Source organism: Haemaphysalis longicornis, unplaced genomic scaffold (genome assembly GCF_048455015.1).
Source record: "Haemaphysalis longicornis isolate Haplotype H1 unplaced genomic scaffold, Haemaphysalis longicornis Haplotype H1 scaffold_4, whole genome shotgun sequence".
Taxonomy (NCBI): Eukaryota; Metazoa; Arthropoda; class Arachnida; order Ixodida; family Ixodidae; genus Haemaphysalis; species Haemaphysalis longicornis.
The window spans coordinates 115,624,368-115,647,955 of record NW_027526361.1 but is presented as its reverse complement, the minus strand read 5'-3'; the positions used below and the strand labels follow the sequence as shown (position 1 = coordinate 115,647,955).

Sequence of the window (23,588 nt, the reverse complement as noted above, 5' to 3'; positions counted from 1 at the left end):
GCTCTAGTGTTGCGGGCATGAATACTACCATTTAAAGCTAATTTTCTCATTTTGATGGTGTGTATTTGCAGATGTTGCAGTAATAGCAATGCCAAGAACAAGAAGGCAAAACAGACTGTTTAGGCGAAGTTTATAAACGACCACTCCAGCGGCTTACACTAAGAGAGCAGGGTGAACGAAGAAATGAGATGGTATGCCCTGTCTGTGTGGAATCCTGCTTGGGACGTGTGCGCCACGGACGAGACAATAGAACACCTCTTATGTCACTGTGCCCGGTTTGCAACGCAGAGACAGCACCTGTCAACCGCTCTCCGGAAACTCGACAACCAGCTATTAACAGCACGAACTGTTTTGGGTCAAAGGCCACAAAAGCATTACTTCGTTTCTTTAAGGACACAGGCCTGTCTGAGCGATTGTAGAGACACTGTCTACCATTGTTCATTTGTCATTTGCTTAGTTTACTGTTTCAGTATAGGCTTCATTCTCGCCTATTGTTTTGTTTTTGTAGTTATCTTTAATTTTTCTTCTCTTGCTCCTCAAGCTCTATTCCCTGTCGTTTCAATACCATCTCTTTCTCTTTAAATCCCTCCTTCCCCACTTCCCATGCGTAGGGTAGCCAACCGGACTGTAACCTGGTTAACCTGCCTGCCTTTCATGCACTGTATTATCCTTCCTTCCTTCCTTTCATAGTGGGCAAGTTTAAAAGCGCTAATCATTTTCCCCAAGGTTGATTTCCAGTACCCATTGGATTCATAGTATTGTTGACAGGTACCGTGTCACCTCCACTGAATGACTGAAGATTGCAGCTTGGTAGGAGAATTCAGGCCTAACTTTTTGGTGCTTTTTTAAAGTGTGAGTTAGTTCTCCAGGACTTATAAGTCGCTTTCCCAGCCCGAGGCTTAATTTTACAAATATTTCGATTCTACGAAAAACCATAGTGCTCTACACAGTTTCTGCGGTGCTGTACAAAGTCTTTCCCCCCAGTTGACAAGTGATAAACGGAGATTAGAAGTCGAATACGCGGTGTGATGCTAGGGGACATGCAGTTGCTCTATCACGTATTGATATGTATGAACAGATTTGTTAAGGGCTATTGCGACCGTTCGTTTCAAAGGCCCTACATACCTTCCTTGATCAGTCCTTCAAAGTTGTTCCTCTTTTTTAGGTCAAGTGACGTGTCTTGAGCTGGCCGTGGACGGCATGCTGTTTATTCGAAAAAAAGAAGCCGTTAAAATGTACCCCGGCCGGAGGCACACACATCAACCGACCTACGCAAGATGGAAAAAAAAAACATGCAGCAACAACCACTGTATTTAGCAAAATACATTTATTCGGAAAGTGTATTTTGTTTGGTGGGTGTGTGCCAAGGGAAGTGCTCCGCAGTTCGGATTCACAACACAACAGTCTCTTGGCCGTGCCGAGATTGCCGAAAAAAATTAAACAGGTCGTGCAACACTTTACACGCGTGAAATTGGTCGCATTGCGCCGGGTTCCTCCGTTACACACTGATTCGTGCAGTGAGACTTCTTGCATTGCTCTAGAGAGAAAAATCGCGCGCACAGTTGAGCAGGGCAACCAATGGCGCTATTCTGTTTTCATAAAATGCGGTAGGGCCTCCTCCCCCCCACCTCAGGATGTGAGACAACAGACTCAATGAAATGTGCTCAGGATGTGTTCCTTGCAAACCGTTGTTTTCGGTTGACCCGAGTCTATTGTCCAGAGTTGACATTCTCTATTGCTCGAGTGTAGCCGCAGTTGTGTTGTATATAAATAAAGCATTTTGTAACAACAACCACTGACGAATCGTACTGACCACGCTGATTTTGGTATTTTTGACTCACAGTGATTAGCAAAATTTAAGTGCAACCACACCTTGCGCCAAATATTCAGTCCACAATCAGTGTTCAACATATTACCGGCGTATACCCTGCGTATTGAGACACTCGTGCATGTTTACAGGAGTACCATTTGACAAAACACACAGGCGCCACTCCTTTATACAAGCATTTCATGTAGCGGCAGAGTAAAACTTCTTTTTATTGAAGGTATTGCAGCTCGTATATTTGTTCAACCACCTCACTTATTTTCCAGCTGTTACCAGAACAACAAAGAAAATGTGCCATGTTTGGAAACTCTCACATGTTTCTCAGATAATTAGCTCAAGAAAAAACAATTTTGTCTTTAAAACAGCTAACAAATAGAATCAATACTTTTTATGCTCCTTTAATATCGAAAAACACCTTAGCAAATCACAGCTAATAGCCGTACCAGTTACTGTTTGCAGTTCAAGCGACTGCCGCCACACGAACAACTCTACAGACATTTTTACAAAATAACTATTTTCGTTATGGGCACAAACCACCGACACTTTGTGTTATGTGGAGCGTAAAGTGCCAGTCGCGCATCACAATCATGTAACGTAGAAATAGGTGCTAGACATGCCGCTGAATACTGCATCAGCTCACCGGCTTGGGTAAAATGAACAACACAATCCGATGTGCGGAGGCGCCATTTTTATAGCTAAGCCTAAATCAGCGCCGTAAATGTGCTAACAGTTGGGATTTTGTTCAGATGTCTCGCTCATTACTAAACAATAGTGTATTTTTCCCCCACCACGAGTAACAACTCCTAGGTATCTATGGCCAACAATGGACCTGCTAAGGGGCCGATATATTCAACTACTTTCCTATTTATAAAAAACCCTTCTATATATAAAATCTCTCTGTCCAAGAAATAAACACACATCTGCCCCGCTAGTGCTTACTTTCTCTTTGACTACAACAGCTGATGACAAATATTTCGACAGAAAAATACTCTGAGACAATTCTACGGACAACGTATCCATATACAACTCTGCATATAATGTACATGTGTCGCGCAAATCATTTGTTTCCGCTTTGCTCTCACGTTTCCTGGCTATCCTGCAGCCTGCAACGCAGAACGCATTCTCCACAGAAATGCAATTTCTTTTTTCGTTTCAATGACAACTGCTTCTCTCCAAACAATTGATACTACATAGGAAAGTGGAAATCCTTGCGGTTGTGGATTATTCTTCTGTGATGATGCCCGAAAAGCCACCTGATTAAACAATGACTTGTTTTATGGGACGAAGTACCGCCCTTAAGCACACAAACATTGTTATTGAGTCTCTGCCGGCCTGTCAAAGCGTCGTTTAAAAAAACGTCAGCCAGCCGCTATGGCGTTGCCTAAACGGGCCTAAACGTTGCCTAAACGTTGAGTACACTTGCGCTTACTTGCTAAAATGCAGCCCCACGAAGGTCACAGACACTATCGTTTTCTTCAAGCAGAATAACTTTCTGGTATCTAATCGGGCAAGAGTGGAAACGCCAAAGTGAGCATACTACAAGAATGCGACAGACTGGCTCGTCGGACCCAGGTGGATGGCAGCTGCGAGCATATGGAACGATTAGTGATACCATGTGGCACTCGGGACACTCAATCACTCCACGTGCAAAACATCTGTTCTCCGGTAGAGTTTCTTCATTTGTCCATTGAAAAACGTTTAGTCGTGTTGGGCTAAGTTGTGTGCTAAGATTAAGAATCATGTGCACTCAGGAGACTCAGCGAGGATCATACATCCAGCCAATGAGTAATTTAACGTAGCGCAGACACTGCATGGCCATTAATTGCGGAAAGGTGCGTCTTGCCGTTGACTGATGCAGTGTTGTGAAGAAAGCTCTAGAGCAGCGTCATTCTTCACAGCTCTTAAGGTCTAAATATGTTCAAAAACTTCGAAGTGAATTCTTCGAAGCGTTTTTTGAAGCCTCACAGTGCACTTTCGGCCCAGTAATCGATTATTTGGCTGTGGAGAAGATGTATAGACTTCTGGATAGTCTGTAATAGGCGGCAGCAATGAGATCCCCTTTGCCGTTCTCGGCCGCCGCACCAACTAAATCACGTCACACTTCATGGAGCCTCGAAAGTAACGATATCACGCGAGTTTGAAATAAGATTTCTTGCTATCTCAGTCGGCAGAATCTTTAATTTTGTCAATTTTGTTGTTAATATCGACTCTTTGTGCAAACCAAACCAATGTATGGCAAAATAACAAATAACCGCCCGGCGCACTTGGCTAGCAATGCTGACGTCTTTGATTCCTTGCTTTTCAAACTTACTTCTTTGATACCTTGCTCACCACGGGGGTGTGTTCCCGCATTTGTACATTCGACTGCTTTCTCAAGGATAGGGAGGGTATTATTTTTTAAGCCGGTGACTCGTTTAAATCAGAAAATTACGCAATGGGAAATAATGTTTGTGGCCATCTTTTTTAATACAGCTTTCTTCAGTTCAGCAACATAACATAAAAGGCTACTCGTTCGCATGCTTTCTTCACTACTACTAGATTTCCAATTTTAAGCGGAAATACTCCCCTCCATACCTGGTCACTATACTTGCAAGAGTAATGCATTTCGGCAAAATATTTAAAGTATCTTTAAATAAAGTTTTAGCAACCACTGGCCTGCCAATACATTATCCTTGTTGCTTCGGTTCCTGAACTTGGCGGCTGTTTCGCAAACCTGACAAGTTAAAACAGTACCGTTTTTGTAACAACCTCTGAGCGTGGTGTCAGGCGTTCTGCGCTGCGGCCTCAGGAGGAAGTGAATGTACAGTAGAGTGCATCCTAACAAGTATATAGTTTTTTTTCCCTTTTGAGCTTGTGGCAGTAGTGTAGGAGAATAAAACACACACACTTGCTCTGTTCTCTGACCTTAATAGGCACGTGTAACAAACGACATGAATGTGCCGTGGCCGGGTGGAACCACTCCCTGTCAGCCTGCCAGTTTTTTATGGTTTTACTTAAATTGTTTTATTGTCAAAGCCGTCACACAGAATGAACCTGTCGCTGCGATGCTCATGTCCTGGTTACATGTGGCAAAGCATGAGTCACGTATGATTCCGAAAACGGAAGGTAGTAACAGATCAGCGAACTCCTCAATTTTTCCCACGAGGAAATAAAAAAGTGCGCCAAATCGTGCTCGCACGGCCAGAGTTTAGGGCCAGGTCTGTGCAGAGAATGAAAGAGTACGGGAAATTAAGACGTTGATGACATTTTTGCACATTGGGGTTTTGATAAAAAAATAATTCGCTATCGAACTCACTAATCCCCATCTTATCTATCGTATGTATCTAAAATGTCCGCAGGTAGGAAAATGCTTACGTTTTCCCTTCATGACAATCGTCAAAGAATTTTAGGCTGTTTCGGCTCTTATCTCCAAAAGGCGTGTCCGGCCACCACGCGTTATGTTTATTCCGATGCTCTGATGATGGAAGGAAGAAAACTAAAAACAAACGTACTAAAGTTGACGTTAGATGACCCAGATATACAGTATAGGCTTGCAGGGTGCCGGTTAGCTCCACCCAGGCACGAAGAGATGCGTGTGAGGCACGTTCGGTGCAGCGGTTTACACTGACGTGTCCGCTTCTTGACGTTTGTTTTCTCCTTTCTTCTTTTCCGTTCTCTTCCTCTTCAACCTTCTTTTTTAATCTACGAAGTTGCAGGAGCACATGTAATACATATGACCACTCTGTACAAAGCGCGGGGTAACATCCAGTGCCCGGAAACATGTGCAGCTAACAGTACTAGGGAATACACCACTAAACAATGTGTGTTGACACGTCTAGAAGTATGTGCGGAAGAACTTGCATACGACACAACATTGCATTGCTTGAAATGGCACACTTGTGCTGCCGTTTCTGTGTATGTGTGTGTTTGTCTGGGAGTGTCTTTTGTTGTTTCAGCGATCATGCCTGGCCAGCACAGCGCCCATTGATGAATTGAAACATTTCTGCTTTGGGAACACGTTCAACTTGCAAATTCTTCGCTTTTCTGTACCGTGCCTGTACTGGCAACAACAAAAATGTCAGATAACAGCCTTGTAGAACTAATATTTGTGACAAATACACGCACTGCAGGCACGTATGCTCTGGCAAGCGCTATCGTGCAAATAGCGCGTCAGCAAATGCTGTTCGAAGGATATTTTTCTATAGTAACAGCCTTCTTGCATTGTTCAGTTGTGGGAAACTGGAGGCAGATTTTGTTTAAAACGGAAACTTCAGCTCCGCTTGTAAGCAGCTACAGCCTGTAGAATATGTACAAAACAGGAATGTCGAATTCGCCGTCGCAAAATACAAAACTATTAGCCAACCGCCTCGCCCATGGGTTTAGTTCAACACGTGCTTCATATGTCGAGCCAAAAATAGTTTTCTGTCTAGTTTCATGCCTTTAGCAAAACCGTGGGTTCTTCGCACTGTACTTACTAAAATATTTTGTGTCACTTCACTACTTTGGTTTCACATATACTCGCAAAAGCATGAAAACATTTTGCTGTGCATAAACTTGTTTCCCTTGGTCCATCTAGGGTTTCGCGTGTTACAACTAGCAGTTACCTTAATGTACCTTCGCCAAGGTTCGGTTCACCTTCGATAAGAGTGCGGCGACGACGTAATAGCTAAGATTTAAAAATTAACTTCTTATGAAAGCGTGTAAGGCGCCAACAACTGCCCATGCTCTTGTATTTTATAGTCATTCAACTGGGCGAGTATTGTTTCAGGACGACGAACAACATCCACCATTCTTTCTGCGAAACACCACACCACATTTGTTAACTGATACGTGTATCAATGCACTTCGGTATGGACTACGCTATGTGGGCCCAATAATAGTTTGCGTACATTCAACATGCCCAGTGAATGCACAACTCTAAACAACTGGTGTTACATATTCAACGTTATGCCAACAATAATCGCGACAACAGAGTTTATGTCTTGACCACCTTATTTTACGTTCTCGCCACAAAGCAAGAACTGTGAACTTGTGCTTTCTGAAAAGCTCACCAGGCTGCTTGCGTGACGAATGGCACATGATAAAGTAAGATATCAGATATCTTTGACTTTAAATTTTTTTTTCGGGTGAGCATAATCATAAACGGAAGAAGCTTAACCAAAGAGGCACACCTCGCACTGAAAGGCACAACACAAGCTGTTGAGCTGTCTTTCCCAATGTGGTTATGTGCGAAATCAACGCTATAGGCTCAATGTGCAAGGTTCGCTGTCAGATTCACGAATAAAGCTACAGCAAAAACGTGAAATCTTTTCGTTGCCATTCGAAGGCACTGCATATTAAATGTAACTGGTCAGATAGTATTAGAAGAGTTGGACAGTTGTATCCACAAAGAAAACTATTTGTTAAATGTCTTTACCACGTTGCCGCGTAGCAGGATTTAGAATCTTCTATGACAAACACTTAATGTACTCTCATTACGTGAATGCAGCATTTCCCGAATAAAATAACCTTCTTTACAATATTCTATACCCCAAAACATTATCCAAAGTAAACCTCACGAGGGGTTGTTTATTGTTTTGCATTTGAAGCACTCTACTTTTCAGCAGCTTGACGTCACGGAAATAGATAGGGCATCGAAGTTTACAAACGTCCACTCCAATACTGGCGATAGACGCGAGAATGTTAAACCAAGAAACGCGAAAAGAAATTTCTTTTAGCGTGGTTATCAGCGTACCCGGTTTTCTGTTACCTGAAAAATCAGAATTTCTATTGCTTTTACTCATCTTCCGGACAACCGGACACTTAAAGGGATGCTGCAGGGAATTTATCTGCAAGTAATTCCTATACGGAGCGTCTAGCACAACCCACATAACATTTATTTCACAATCTAGCTGTTCTAGAGCCTTCGTATTCCGGCACAGTCGACACAAAAAAAAAAACCGGTGCTCCGGGGCCGTCTCTATACATCCCCGCGATGACATCGGGTGGGTCGGGAATCTAAATTGATGCAGTGTTATTAGTCATCTTAGTTATGCAGTGCACTTGTGCACTCGACTTTAGTTTAAAACATTTCAGGTAGCATGTATGTGCCTACAAGTAGTTCGCCACCCTGCCCGCCTTAGAATGCGTTGTCGAAGCTGATACCATGAAAACATTGGACGTAGCAGCAACTGAGAATAGTGCACTTTTGGGTATAGTTTTTCGAGAACAAAACTTTTTAATTGACCGAGAAAAAAAACTCTGACCATAGACTGCACGGCATAAAATTTACCCTGTCCGTATGTCTGCAGTGTCTCCATACAATTTACTATACAAGTTTTTTCACCTACTACTTTGGTCGTTGAGGGCTAAGATGTTCGGACTCGTTCTTTGCTCCGTCTTGCAAAATAAGGTAAAAGCAAAAAAATGATAATAGCAATGTGGGGGGTACCCTGGGATTAAAGAAAACGACTAAGGTGTAAATGACTAAGTTGTTTTTGTGCATGTGCCTGCAGCAGCCTAGTAACTTTCGAATACACTAGTTCAAACACAACCTCTTCGCTTTGAAAAATTTCCTAAAGCCAGCAAGCCAGCTTGGGCAGGCTCATGGCAAGAAATGCAACACAACCGTCCCGAACAATGGCTAGGTGTTGTGGCCTACAAGCTGGCTGTCCTTTCGGGCGGGCTGGGGGATCCGGTGGCGTTACCTTCGGTACCTGCTCAGCTTTTGGCTGAGCAAGTATCGGTCTCGGCGGCCGTCCACGGCCTCGATGTACGACTGGCGAACGCGAAACATGCCTGTGTCAGCCTGGTAGAGTAGCGTGTCAAGTATCTCTTCGTGGCTGATTGTCTTTGTGGGGAGAACCACCTGCGAGGTACCACCACGAGAAGGGGGATAGGGCAAAGGTAAGAGAAGGAAAAGTTGAACACTGAAATTTCTGTCATGGGAATTTGTAGAGGAAAAAACAGCGGAAAAACGACGAGACACAAGAAATAGAGAACATCGCTGTGTCGGCTGTTATCGCTTCCTTGTTCTTGATTTTCTGCGCTGTTCTTTCCTTTAAAAAATTTTACCCAGTGACAAAGTGCGCTTGGGCACGCAAGCACGTGGGAAAATGCATCGCCGAGCCATCTGACGTTGCAGTTTTCGTGCCGATACACTGAGGAACGCGTGCGTGTCCAACACCTGTATGCTGATTGATTCTGATTGTAGGCTTTTACACGCCGACGCAACGCAGGCGTTGAGGCGCGCCGTTGTGGAGGGGTCCGTATTAATTTTGACCACCTGGGGGTCTTTAACGTGTGCCAAAATCTCGTACACACGGGCATTTTTGCTTTTTGCCTCCATCAGAAAAGCGGCCGCCGTGGCCGGGAATCGAACCCGCGCCCTCGTGCTCAGCCACGCAACGCCCTAGCCACTGACCCACCGCGGCGGGTAACGCCTGTATGCTGCCTTGTCGTTTCCTTCCTTTCAAATGGCAAGGATGATTGCATTGACCGCTTAGCGATAGGGGTCACTTTTTAAGCGCAGCTCATCTCGCTGCCACCTTCTTCGGCGCCGGACGGCGAGGGTGAAACGTGCTTTGCTCTATCTGCCTGGCTGTGACAAAGGGCGCATCCCAACGAGATTTTGATATCTTAGTTTTAAGGGCAATAGCGTTTGTTTGGTCGCATAAAAGCGAACATTTTGGTCTGCGTTTGTGTCAATCAATTCAAGATGTATGGAAACCAGTTATTTATTTTTGTTCTGTTTTGTTAAACCGACGACTTCGCCGATTGCAGCTCGCGTTTTTACAGCAGAGCTATACCTCTACCCTCAACGCTTTCATTTCAGGGGGCAAAAACGATCACGTAAGCAAAAAACGCCAAGGCGCCAAAGTTTAACAAGCCTAGCGTATGCATCAGGCTAGTAAGGCATACAGCATAGAGCTCAGAATTTGTTTCAGGAAGCCACAAAATAGGCATCGAAACCGTGTTATGGAGGATAACGCACCTGTGAACAATGGGACCCCCCCCCCCCCCCCCCCCATGTGTTCCTGGTGGAGATTCTTTGTAGATTATCTTTGAACGCTAGGCAGTACTAACGTCACTAACTAGACCACGACGCCGAGAGCATGCGTCAGGCTAGACAGGGCCCAGTATTGCCGCATCTTTGGACACACTTCTGCTGCTCAAATGCTGCTACACGTGTTATCTTTCATTCGCATTCGGAACGACGTCAGTCGCGTGCAGCCGCAGAGCACGGAGGACAACCTAAGCCTACCAGAGCTGACCGACTAAAGTGCGTAAACAACAAAATGGTGGCGCTCATGCACCGTCGCACTGTAAACAAATGTCACGTTAAGCGAACTGACCGAAGATCATGGGGGCGGCATGGAACTATAGGGGAAAAGAATGGTGATATTCTGTACCCTTATCTACTGACACTAGCCGAGCGCAAGCGACAGTCCGGACTAAACGACGAAAAACTTTTCATACCCTCCTCCATCACCATTTGTAGTGGTTCACAACAGCTTTGCAACAGTGGTTCACAACAGCTTCACAATCGACTTTCGTAGGGCGAAAGGGGGACCAATCCCACCCCCCTTAATCTCTGTTTTAAAACGTGTTCAAGGTTACCTCTCATCATGTTTTATGCAAATAAGCTATTTCTCGTCTCAATTCCTTTCTCTTTCGGTGAACGCATTTTTGTTACTAACCAACTGCAAGTTTTGGGCGAAAAATAAAGATGCGATGGAATACAGTTGAAACTCAATTTTACGAAAACTGATTCTACGAATTTCCCGCTTTAACGAACAAATTCGGATTTGCCCCGCAGTTGCCCATAGGGTTAATGCGTTTACAAACTTGAAATAAATAAACAAACTGCGCCACCAAACACGATTTAATGAAGCAATCCTGGAAAAAATATGCATGAAAAAAGAGGTTTTTCCAAATTTATGGCGTCTAGAATGTCTGGCAGTGTACTGCCAGCGCAGGAGCGATAGTACACTGCCTCCACACTTTCAAAGGACCTTCCACACTTCTACTTCCGAGGCTCGTCGGCCTCCACAACCCCGCAACACGAGCAGGAAGGCGCATCGCCCAGTTGGGAAGGGCTTCATCGCCGTGACGAGGTGGCCGCAGATCAGAACTGCGACCGCTTCGCACGTGAACGCCGATGCAGACGCCGACACTGACACAACAAGTTCTCGACGAGGAGATAGTGCAGCTTGGTTCCGGCGCCCAAAGGGGTCTTAAGATGTAAACGATCCGGAAACTGCCGAAGCTCCCGTGCCCACACCAAGTCAGGTGATGAACCCCGTCGACATTCTGGGGTGGTTTGCTGGTGCACGCGAGGGTGCCGAGGACGCTTGGACTTGACTGGGCAGCTACGAGAAGTGCGTGCTAACGCTGTTCAGGAAGCGTGCATACGAAAATCACGAGCTTTTTCACTAGGCAATAAATTGGTCGTTTTCTCGAACGAATTTTGTTGTTCTCTGGATTTCACGAAGTTACTGATTTAAAGAAATAATTCGCAGGTACCGGTGACTTCGTTAAATCGAGGTTCAACTGTATATGTGGTACAGGTTTGTTACCCAGACCCGCCGCGGTGGCTCAAAGGCTAAGGCGCTGTGCTGCTGAGCACGAGGACGTGGGTTCGATTCCCGGCCCCGGCGGCCTCTTTTCTGATGGAGGCGAAAAGCAAAAGCGCCCGTGAGTACGAAATTTCGGCGCACGTTAAATATCCCCAGATGGTCAAGATTAATCCGGAGCCCTCCGCTAGGTGCGCTTCATCGCCAGCGTTGCGGGGTTAGACGGGGTTAGAAAGGACGGTAGAAGTCAGCACGATGGGGTTCGACTTATCCTACATGAAAAAGGAGAAGGTGGTGTTACAACGGGTTCCGGGACTGATGTATGCAGACGACATATTGTTGATGGCGGACAACCGGATAAGTATGCAGGGCTTGATGGATATATGCGGTGAAGAAGCGACGCACCTAGGGCTATCCTTTAGCAGAGAAAAATCGGGGATCATGGTCTTTAATGACGGCGAGGAGCACAAAACAGTATCAGTGCAGCAAGTAGAAATACCATTAGTGAAAGAGTATAAATATTTAGGAGTATGGCTGAACAACAGCGAAGATTACACGCAGGCGCATGAGGCTCACCTTAAGACGAAAGGAAGACGGAACGCGGCTGTAATGAAGCATAGAGCCCTCTGGGGATACAGCAAATACGAGGTGGTAAGGGGAGTCTGGAAAGGGGTCATGGTACCAGGATTAACTTTCGCTAATTCGGTTCTGTGCATGAAGCCAGAGACCCAAGCGGGCCTGGAAGTAAATCAGAGGGCGGTAGGCAGATTGGCCCTAGGGGCCCGCAGTAAAACTACAAATGAAGCGGTACAAGGGGATATGGGCTGGTCGTCTTTCGAGGCGAGGGAGGCGCAGAGCAAGATAAAATTTGAGGAGCGACTTCGTGACATGGGGAACGAAAAATGGGCCGCGAGGGTGTTTAAGTACCTGTATTTGAGGAGCGTGGACACGCGGTGGAGACGGAGGACCAGACAGCTGACCAAGCGGTACGGAAAGTCGGTAGGGGAAAGCGGGGTTTACACAACAGTTAAAAAGCAGGTAAAGGCAGCAGAGACGACGAAGTGGGCACAGAGAATGGAAGCGAAAAAAACCCTGGAGACTTATAGGGCAGAGAAACGGGAAATTAAGAAGGAGGGATTCTATGGCAATACGAGAGGCAGTGCGTTGCTCTTCGAGGCACGGGCAGGGTGCCTGAGAACCCGGGCATACACGGGTAGCTACAGGCAGCAGGATGAAACGTGTGCATGCTGCGGCAGTGATCGGGAAACTATAGACCATATTGTCAGGAGCTGCACAGAGATACGGCCACCGCGGGGTGAGGGGGAAACGACGCTGGCGGAGGCTTTAGGATTTGGGGCGAGGGGGAACCTCAACTTCAAGGCCATAGAGGTGACGAAGAGGTGACTGGAGTGGTGGTGGAGGAAAAGTAGGGAAGGGATGGGTACGCAGGCGGAGTAATCATGCGGATAAGAATTTAGAACAGCGAGGGGAGAAAAAAGGGGGGTGGGGGCGATGAGTTTAAAACAGAAAAGAGGGAGAGATGGGAGGGAGGAAGCAAATCTATAGGTTAGCTGGGAGTAGGGCAAGTAAACGTAATAAAACAGGCAAGTCGGTTGCTGACAACCGGCGCCCCGATTCAAAGGGAAAGTCACTAATCATCATCATCATCATCATGCGACGGTGCGTTAAACTCTACAATCACTCAAGTTTGTTATATATGCTATCTGTGAGATCGAGGCAGAGTCTATAAAGGTGGTCGTGGCCCGAGCGAGGCATGTTAGCAGTGGCCCGAGCGAGGCATGTTAGCAAAGAAAGTGACCCTATCGCCAAACTCTGAATGTGATTAGCTTTGCCGCTTACACTGATGGAAAAGACAATACAGCGAGTTCGGTTGGACGCGCAAGCGCACATCGATGTCTCGAAAGCAGAAGTGCAACGTCAGATGTCGGGGCGAGGCATTTCGGTACGCGCTCGCGTGTCCCGGCTTATTTTGCCGCCGGTAGCATCAACCAGCCCAATCTTAGGTTTTGGCAAATTTTTGAAAGGCGCGTTCACACTGGTGACTATGACTAAAGCTCCGTCGTAGGTGACCAATGGTGAACCGGGGAAGCTGATTGCGCCCAGATCCAGTCAATTTACCGTAAGAACGAATCGTAAGTGGTAACCTAACGTAAATGCTTAATCAAAATGGTGTCAGTGCTTCACAGGCAACATTGAATAGCGCGAGACAGCTATTATGTTGTTCCCGGCAAGCTCATTTTGAATCTTTGTGGCACGTCAGTAGAGTTAACACTAATAGAAATTGAAGGTGAGAAACAACTGCCATGTGGACTCTGTCTCCGCCAAAAGAAAGCAGCGGCCGCCGGAATTCCAAAATAACTCTTGGCAACACCAGTGTGAATCAGACGTTGCACAAACGATCCTCATGCATCACGGATAAGACGCACAAAACCACAAAACAACATTTTACAACATCAAATAAGAAGTGCTTCAGGGAACTCTGACCCTGAATAGCAGCCCCACGTGACCTTAATCATCGAACCTCTATGTTCAGGTGCCGAGGCACACGTATAAAAATACCGCAGCTTTCCTAGGTTTGTTTTATGAATTTCATATGGTACCTTTTCCTTGTAAAGTCCTAGCCTTTCGGTGTTTAGCAGTAGGTATACCAATGGTCCGTCGCAACACCTTTTCGCGCTGTTTGCACGCTTTATGCTTCCGAACGAGCGATAAATCAGGAAGAGGTACACGTCTATCGTGGGCTGCGGAATCAGTAGCGCGATTCATAGCAATGCATGAATCCCTGATCGATTATTGTGCTGACTTCAAGAGAAACTCCTCTAATTTTCGAAAGCTTTTTTAGAACTCATTCAATGCTTTGAATCGATTCGAACCCGAAGGAAAGAATGGAAGCGTTTATTGGGTGTAGAGTCCCTTTAAATTCATGAGTTCTTTAGCCACATTCGTGAGGCCCGTAACGTCCGGCCGTAACGTGAGGCCGTAACGCAGGCCGCAACGTCCGGTTATTCGTCTATTCTGGGGGCTACAACGTTCGGATGTTACTTCATCGCGAAGTATGTAGGGACGTTGGAACTGTTTTATTTTGTTGGTTGCCAAATATTCTGATGCAGACATAAAATTTAAACCTAGTGTTCTGGCTCCTTGCCTCCCATTCCTGCTCATAATTTGAAGCATTTGACTTCAAATATTGACATTTCCGCTATGTGCAAGCCTGAGGTGTTTCACAATTAAATCACGTAAAAATCTTTTAAAGTTAATCTTTCCTGGAATCCTTCTCCGTTTAATAATAAAGGACAGGAAAACACTTGATACTTACATTTCATACTTACTTTTATCAACTCTTGCGGTGGTATGAGGTAAAGCTTCAAGTCTCGGGTGAGCCTGCTCATAGTGCACTGAAGTTCTCTAGGGTCTGAAATAAACATGAGACACCGTGGATGCACTTAGTATGAGAGGCTGATCCTACGTGACCTCACTTTGCACTCAATGCAGAACTGAAATGAGATAAAGTTTACTGCTCACTAACCACACAGCTCAATGTCAGCTTAACGGAGACCAACGTACATGTGCGTGATTCGATGACCTTGCCGCTAATGGAAACAGAGCACTGCGCTTTCGTGAATAAACTTCCCAAGCCTCCAGACTTGACACGGCAGCGATAGATAGCCTAGGGCTTCATCTTGCTATGAACCTGTTTTCTTATGGGCACACAATAGCGATGTGAGAGGCGGCAAAATACTGTACACTCCCGCTTAACCGAGCACTGTAAAGTCAGATTTGTACATACAACCCTGCTTTCACATTTGTTCGGGTTCTCGCAGAGAAAACAGTAAAGAGTTTGTGCAGCTCATAAATTTGGAGCGTATACATTAGACGTCCCAAACTTTAGCAGCTGCGCGCACCACTTGTTCAAAATAGTCTACCGGGTGAGTTAAAGAATTCATCATAATAGCGGAAAGGAACACGCGACTGTAGACCCATCAGCAGCCCTGCTTGTACGTTCTTCCGTCCCCGTTTTTTTGTAGTGCTGATTAGATGAGCTGGGGCTGATGTTTCGCAAGTTCCATTCATATCGGGCAGCCGTGCATTTTGCCGAATTTTGCTGAGTGGTAATACCTGCTGCGTGTAGTGCCCGGATGTGCCCGGGTTTGTTACCACGAATATTGGTCGAACACATATTGAGGGATTTAGGGAAGAAAGACATGCCTTGCACGTTACGGTAAGTGACGACCCGTACTGTCATACCTGGTCGGTTGATGACCTTGACATGGTGCGTGGCCCAACGGAGCATCACTTCGAACTTTCGCACCTCGGGCATGTTGAGCTCTCGACCGATGATGGTCTGGAACATAGACTCCGACAGGTCGAGGAAGTCCTGTCCGGCAAAAAGAGCTGCGGCACGGGTGTCCACGAACTGGAGGATCATGTTGACTAGTTCGGTGGCCGAAGTGTAGCGCCAGTAGTAGTTCTCAAGCACGTTCAGCATGCCGCACACCACTGACAGGCGCAGGTGCTGCTTGGCGTGATGGAAGCAGGCCTGCATCAGCTCTGGCAGGTCGTAGTGCTCGGCGGCGCAAATAAGGCCCGGGATGGACTCGCAGGTCAGAGGGCACGAGCCGCAGTGCAGATAGTCGACTAGCAGCTGGAACGTGTCGCTGTCGAACTCGATGATGTTGAACTGTCACGGCGCGAGCGTTGGAAGGAAAGGGGGTTGTGTTGTAAGCACTGGGATGGGGGCCGAGTCCGCGCACGTCGGTAACGCCATTAAAGTAAGCCAAATTTGAATAAACCCGATCAACTAATGCTCCAAATTATCAAACTCTAAGAAAACCTTTGGTAGAGTGGCAAACTACATGATTTCTCAGCAGGACGATTGACAGAAGAGATAAACTTCCAGTCTTGGAACGCATTTTCCAAGGCGTGTGACCCGGCACATCGGCAAAGTAAAACGTTGCTTGTAGTATGTTCAATCTTGCATATTCACTGTATATACGCCGGAAATGAAGCACTTATTCACTTTGTTGCCGCAGTTCTAAAGGTCATGACCAGACAGCTGCCCAAATGCAGAAACATTTCTAAATGTATCCACAGAACGCCGGTCGGGTAGGTCCTTACATTGCACCTAATGTGTAAGCCCTACAAAAATGCGTGAAACCTTGCATAAGCCGTATAAAAACCTAAGCAAAGCCTGGACAAAATTTAAACGGAACTGTACTTATAACAAGCTATTTCAGCCATTTACGGTTTACCGAATGCTCCCTTATATAAACACATTTGTCGATTCCCGTCGAATTCATTCAAGTCTAAGTACAGCATCAAGCTGTATGAAGACTTTTGAATTACCGCGCCATCGTCAGGGAATCGCCCTTGTTTGGGCGAAGATCTACAGTGGTAAGTCGTTTCTGAGGACAGAACCAAGCAACTATCTGGATTCACCCAAGTACAATTGGATCCATCCAAGTACTTATCTCGATTTATTTACCCGTGCAAATTTGCGAAGGTTAAAAATTTTCGTCAGCATTCTTCCCGGTTAAAGAAAGCATTCGCTATTGCATGCGTCGGTGTTGAGTAAAACAGTGCACAAAATGGGGCACACTGGAGAGACGATGGTATGTCTTTCAGTTGAAGCTACTGTTTTCGAACAGCAAAATAAAATGTATATCTCGCACGGTGATAACACGGTTATAGTACAATATTACTGTTTAGAGCCGGCATATGCGTTGAGAATGTCAGCCGTAAATTGCAAAATAATTATTAGTACAGTGGGAGGGGACCATAAGAGTACCATAAACGCGACCGTAAAAAGGGCCATAAAGGAAACCATAATCATTACTGAGGACTAGTAAAAACGCGTTTTGATACTTTATTTACTGAGTATGCCTGCAGCGAACGTGAACCTTTTTGATACTATATCACTGGTATTACTGCTACACAGTTCCTATAAAGCGACGTGTAAAACGACAAGTTATTATTAGGCTGTGTAGATTCAATATTATCGTCGCTTTTAGCACCAGTAGAAAAACGTGGATGTTTTGACCTATCAATTCGGTACGAAGAACACAAGCTAGCGCTGTTCAAAAACTGCCGAAGAAAGAGAAAACGCAAGGGGCGACGACACGTACCTCGTGTTGACACAGCTTCGTCCGGTCCACCTTGTGAGCGTCCGCGCACACACTCAGCGTTACTGTGGCTCCCGCCATTACAGTATTTTTCTCTTTCTCCTTCTCTTTGCCTGGAACGAAAAACTGGCTCTCAAAGAGGCACAACCTTCCGCGCAACAAAGCAGTCACGCAACACACTGCAGCACCTCGGAGTACACTAAGCAGTCCATGTCAAAGGGCCTCGTTTGTACTTTGGGATGCCTGCTTAGACTGTTCAACAGGGAAAGCTCCTCCTGCGGACACAATGAGCGCTTGTACGATGGTTGATGTTAGCAGTTGGCTAGAGAAAAAGAGTGCGGTATTGAATGGTAACCACCTGGCCTGTTTCGCGGTTGCGTCCTTGTCATACGTGCACTTTGTTTCTATTTCAGGATACACACCAGCACAGAATCGTTTAGTCTCAAGGCCTTGTTCTAGTATGTTGTCCAATGGGCATGCACCCACCCTAAATCAGTTACTTGGCCGAAATCTGAGCTCCTGAATGAGTAAGGATAGACAATGTGGTCTCAAGTGAACCAGCAGAGCGCGCACAAATACGCGTCAACTGTGGAAGGTGCTCACGATATACTATAACAGTGGCTACCATGTCGTGGCCGGATCATCAGAAATTAACGCTAGGACGTTGGCGCCCGCTCAGCTCATGGAGGTGCCGAAACAGTGTTTATACCTCTCACAGGAACACTGCCATATTCGTTCGTAGACGCGTTTACGTATTTTGGTGCTCATGATTACAGGTGGGCACAGTTTTCTAGCTGCACTTTCCATTCCCCAATTTCATTCAGTGTTGAGTTCACGTCGGCATCGCAATTGAGGCTGAGGTAAATGTAGGAAAAATAATCTAAGCAATTGTTGAGTGCCGGTCATTTCGCCTCACTCTCACTTCGCACACAACCCGCAGCAAACTCGACATAACCTCAACCCCAGGGGTATTAATAAGTATAAAGTCTTAATAGGTATACGGCTTTTGGATAGCCTTTATGTATAACTTCAAGTGAATAATTAAGTGAAGATATTGCGAATAAGCAGTGAAAACCGCGTGATAAATTTGCTTTTTTGTCTGAAAAGAGTGACTTCGCATTTTCGCAAGATGGGTGTCCAAACACAAAAGTACTAAGTTCGCTACCACGGAACATGGATGACCTTACTTTTTGAGAGCCACTAGGTTACCTTATGGCTGCTCCACCATCTCTCTCTCTCTCTCTCTCTCTCTCTCTCTCTCTCTCTCTCTCTCTCTCTCTCTCTCTCTCTCTCTCTCTCTCTCTCTCTCTCTCTCTCTCTCTCTCTCTCTCTCTCTCAGAACACTAATGGGAACGAGGCTGCCATAGTAGCCTCCCTGTAAACCTCAGTCCTGCTCAATAATTTTAGACTCACATCCGGGCTTTAAACCCCGGCCTTGACGAAAACCTCCTGCAACATGGTGATGGAAATAGTTTTCTCAGACCGAGCCACCATATACGACTGCACGAGAACGTTTATGTACGAAATTGGGGCTTGAGAACGAGTTTGCAGTAGGATGACACAGCCGAAGGAAGCCTTCATACCTCCTGAGGGCTGCACAAACAATGTTTGAGTGCAGAGTGAATGGCCGCACGTTTCGGAAGACATGGTTTTTTACTGGGCTTATTATACCTCTGCAAAAGAAAAACAGAAGGATGAAGGCAAATTTACTTTCTGCAGGATATTAGCAACTTATCGCATACTATTTTGCATGTTTCCCACATTGCGCTTGATGATTTTGTACGATGTCGCTGATGCGAGATTTTTAAAGCCGTTTGAGCAGCGGGCAGTTAACTAGAAAGTTATTCCACTATGTTACCGTTTATGCGGCTCTCTTCTTTCACAAACAAAAATGGATACCATGGAAATCAATGCGAAATTCCCATTCGGCTGCGCACCCCAACGGTGATACAACTTTGTCTCTTGAGTGTCGATGGCAATCGTGAATAACTGCTCGTTAGAGAAACATTTGCACCCACCCTTGAGCGAAGTTATACGGGATAAACGAAAGTGTTCGAGGAGTGTTTAGAAACATACCGTCGTCTAAATGTCGTCAGCTTGTGATATTGGCGCGTGGGAGTCTTTACCAGACGCAATTTAATGACCTCCCTTGCTGTACGTACACATATCACATAAAACGTTGAAAACAGGGCTCAACATGTTATTCTGAATGCCCTCCACAAATTATTAGCTTCAAATAGCTTTTGTAAGACTAAAAATCACGGATTTATCGTACCTAATAAATTCGGCAAAATGACTAAGTGCTGGCTCTTAAAGAGATAATAAAGAAATCACTAAGTATTGTGTTAAATATACGTGATACCAATTCAATCTCAATTTTAATTTCATCACCTTTACACGATGTTCTTATGTATAAAACCATCATCAAAAGTGTCCATTTCATTTTAACCACATCCTCGGCCTGTTCAGTTACAAGATAGAGGACGTATTTGGAGTCAGTATTGTGGTTGGCTAGGCTTGAATGGCGAGGCAATGGCGACGCAATTGGTTCAAGGGCTAGTAGAGAAGCCAGTCCTAATAGTCAACACAAAAACGCAGTTACATTGAATGTAAGCGGATGTTTCATACAAAAAAATAGCAAGTTTTCGTCCTTAGCATATCTCTGACGCTAAAACACCACATCAAGGTTCTATACTTCATCCTAATCTGTCAGATATTTTAACCAGCTGTGTTCCTAGTGAATTACTAAGATAAGTAACTACAGCAGTTAGCTCAAACTTTTTTGCGTGGATTGTGCGGCAACCATGGTATTTCGCTATTGTAAGCAGTATTAACTAAGTATGTCGACCTTTAGCACAGGAGATACCGTGCTTCCCTGTGTATTGGAACAAGAATTGAAGCTGGCGGTCACCCGGATTGTTTCAATTTTATTAAATTGGTGCAGCAGTAAAGACCCCACAGTAGGGAATTCGCGGCGGAATGCGTCACCGCGAATGTTTCGCTTCTGGGCCAGTGAAAATGCATAATAGTCAGCTTTGTTGTAGTATAAAAACACCTTCGGGAGCTCAGAAACAAAGAGGATCCAAGTGGCTGTCCAGGAAAGCAGTGGCAAACACAATTTTACTGAATTCTCCTAAGTTTACCTTTAATTTGTAATAATTCTTAGCTAACTTTGCACAGTTTTACTTATTCTCTTCCCCGTACCATATTTTGAAGACGTGCGCACATGACAAATGGGCGCCAGGTTCCTCGTGCGTTCTGGTTTATGCTCTTCGCTATTTTTCGACTGGCATTGTAACCTAGCACAAAATTTTGCTCACTAAAAAATTGGCGTTACTTAAATAAGCGGCCAATCCGGCCCTAACAAAGTTCTACCTGTAAGCATTCCTGAGATTTGCACGTCGGTAGTGGCATTATGATCCGTATCCGGCGTCCGAGTTTCCGCACTCTTTTTCCCTCCCCAACTCCAACAACAGCCTCAGTCCTAAACTTTACAACCGTTCACATAATTCCGGATGCAACCGAATAGTTTAGCCGCAACGTTGATTTTGTGTGCTCAGTAAAGCCGGCAGCATTTCCTCTATAGGTGATCAAAAGTGTTTTCTCTGGCAGGCCCCAATTTATTGCTACCGGCAATGCATACATCCATCTAACCAATATACGAAGGTAAAGACTTCCACAACAAACAGAAATTTCTGAACCCGAATTTCTGTACGGGCCAAACAAGATTTAATTTCTGTTGATCCTTGTCTCACGTCGGTTCCCATTATACCCAACGCGAAATGTTTCCCCTAACATCTCTGCGGTTGAACCATAGTAAGCCACATAGTCAAGGTCGCAGTGACCTGTTTTTCTCAGTTTATTTTCTTTTAAGGCCGCCGTTGGAAACTTTTCGAAGACAAAAGTAGAACAAATACCACAACTGCAACTTGTGTATTCACTAATGTAAGAAAGAATTTCTCAGACAAGAATTCTTAGAAGCAAGGCTGCGTCGTTTCATGCGGTCTCGGTTGTAGAGCAACAACGACAGGTGAGAGACAGGCAGAGTGCAGTAGGAGTGTGGTGATGCTACGATACTACTCAGGCAACTACGTTCAATGCCCGGTGGGTAATGCGCAAGGAATGCAGGTTCAAGTGCCAGGCAGGTGCGTCTCTCGCTCGCCCAGACGATTGTCAGCTTGCAGGCTCTTCACAGGCAATTGTAAACAGATGACAAACTAGCTCTCTGGATTACCTTGACTGCGTCTAGAAGTTTTGCCAACCATGTTGAGAGCATCGAATGATCTCCTACGGAGAAAAATCTAAAGCTTGGAATATACTCGACGCTGGAGAAAATTTGGCGCAAAACAAAAAAAAAGTTTGCCGACTAGAACTATAAAAGTGGCGAACCAGCGCTGAATCACAAATAGGAGACTTTAATACCGGATACCTGAAACCCAGCTGGGTAGCAGGTGGGTTCGATGCAGGAACACTAAGGAAACACTAAAGGAACAGTAGAGGCTAAAAAGCTTTTTTGACTTAGCTGAGACATCGTACGTTTCTTCGCTCTCTATTTTGTTCAACGAACAACGATGTCTTGTTTGTTTATAAATAAATACAGGCAGCTGGCATCTGCCTCTCTCCCCTCCTCTTCTGTTTTTCCATGACGTTGAAGAGAACGTTACGAACTGCCCAGAGCCGGCCTGGGCGCTATTCCCGACTTTATTCCACTGTCGCCATCTTCCTTACTGACTGCTCTCGTTGGCTTACACTTACGTGAAAGATATTGAGAGCTAATCAGGTGTCGTTTCTTGACGTCATCTGGGTATTGAGGCGCCAGAAAGGCTTGGTTATCAAGGTCCTTCTTTTAAAGGCGCGGCGTGGTGACCGCGGCGAAACTTTCCACGCATGTGGTGCCGCCTAAAAATAGGCGTAGAAAATACACACGCCATTTCTAAACGCTGTTGCCGGCCGTTTTGTTTCAGGCGGATATTGTTAACAATTTCGGTTTTTATCATTGGTTGCTGCGTACATGTGCAGTAGTGGTAATTAGGTACGATAGATTTTCACGCTCACTCAAATGCAGGCACATTTACATTACGCTTGTAAGCAGAGCGAACTATTGCAAAGAAGTCGACATTGAAACATAGCCTACCGCCTGTCTAAGGCATCCTATTTCATAATATTCGCTTGCTCAAGTTTGTGTGTTGTATAAAAAACACGCTGAAGAAACGTTTCCGCATGCATTTATTTCAGGTTTATCTGTACCTGCTGCTTTAGTGTTTGCTTTAGAAAACCCCCACCAATAAAAAGCTCCACCAATTGATCAATTCGCCCCTTAAAATTTGTCATATCACAAAATATGCTGCGGCAAAGTGTGTGCGGCGGCGATTCCAGTTTTCACGCTTTTGGTGTTTTCTGCGTTGATAAGCAACTGCTGCTTCCGCGAGCGGTTTGTTTGTATTCATGACACTCGAATCCACCGGTACAGGTCAACTTGCTTTTGCACTTTCGTATCCCTATAAAGGGCATCTTGAGCGCTGGTACAAAGGCGGCGAGCAAGCAAACTCTCAAAAAAAAAAAAGAAACGTTTCATTCCGTTGTTTGAACAACTATCAGTCAGACTACGGTTGGTCATATTATTATTCTCCTAACCACAGAACTGCGACCAATTTAACCCCGCAAACTTCTCGATCTCATCTGCCCATCCAACTTTCTGCCGCCTCCTGCCACGCTTGCCTTCTCTTGAGGATCCACTCTATTACCCTTAATGACCAACGGACATCTTGCTTTCGCATTACATGCCGTGCCGAGCGTCAATTTCTTCTTCTTATTTTCTACCAATATGTCCTTGAACGAGCGTTTGTACCCTGGCCCACTCCGCTCTCTTCTTGTCTCTTAATGTTACACCTATCATCTTCCTTTCAATTGCTCGCTGAGTCGTCCTCAATGTAAGTTGAACCCTCTTAGTGAACCTCCCAGTTTCTGCCCCGTACGTGAGTACCGGTAAGATACCGTTGTCATACACTTTCTTCTTCAGGGACTATATAGGCTGCCATTCATTTTCTGAGAACGCTTGCCGAATGCACTCCACCCTATTCTTATGCTTCT

The 23,588-nt window shown here is 45.4% G+C and overlaps 1 protein-coding gene across 1 annotated transcript in view; it reads right to left on the bottom strand.

Moving 5' to 3' along the window:
* Positions 1–1,025: 1,025 nt before the first annotated feature.
* Positions 1,026–23,588, bottom strand: part of Rsh (Rap GTPase activating protein radish) — a 321,267-nt gene continuing 298,704 nt past the window's right edge. The window contains exons 15-18 of the mRNA XM_077707586.1: positions 17,502–17,611; positions 15,625–16,057; positions 14,709–14,791; positions 1,026–8,651 (exon numbers count right to left, since the gene is read on the bottom strand). Of these exons, the coding sequence (XP_077563712.1) occupies positions 8,487–8,651; positions 14,709–14,791; positions 15,625–16,057; positions 17,502–17,611 (791 nt within the window). The 3' untranslated portion in view covers positions 1,026–8,486. The remainder of the gene's footprint in view (positions 8,652–14,708; positions 14,792–15,624; positions 16,058–17,501; positions 17,612–23,588) is intronic.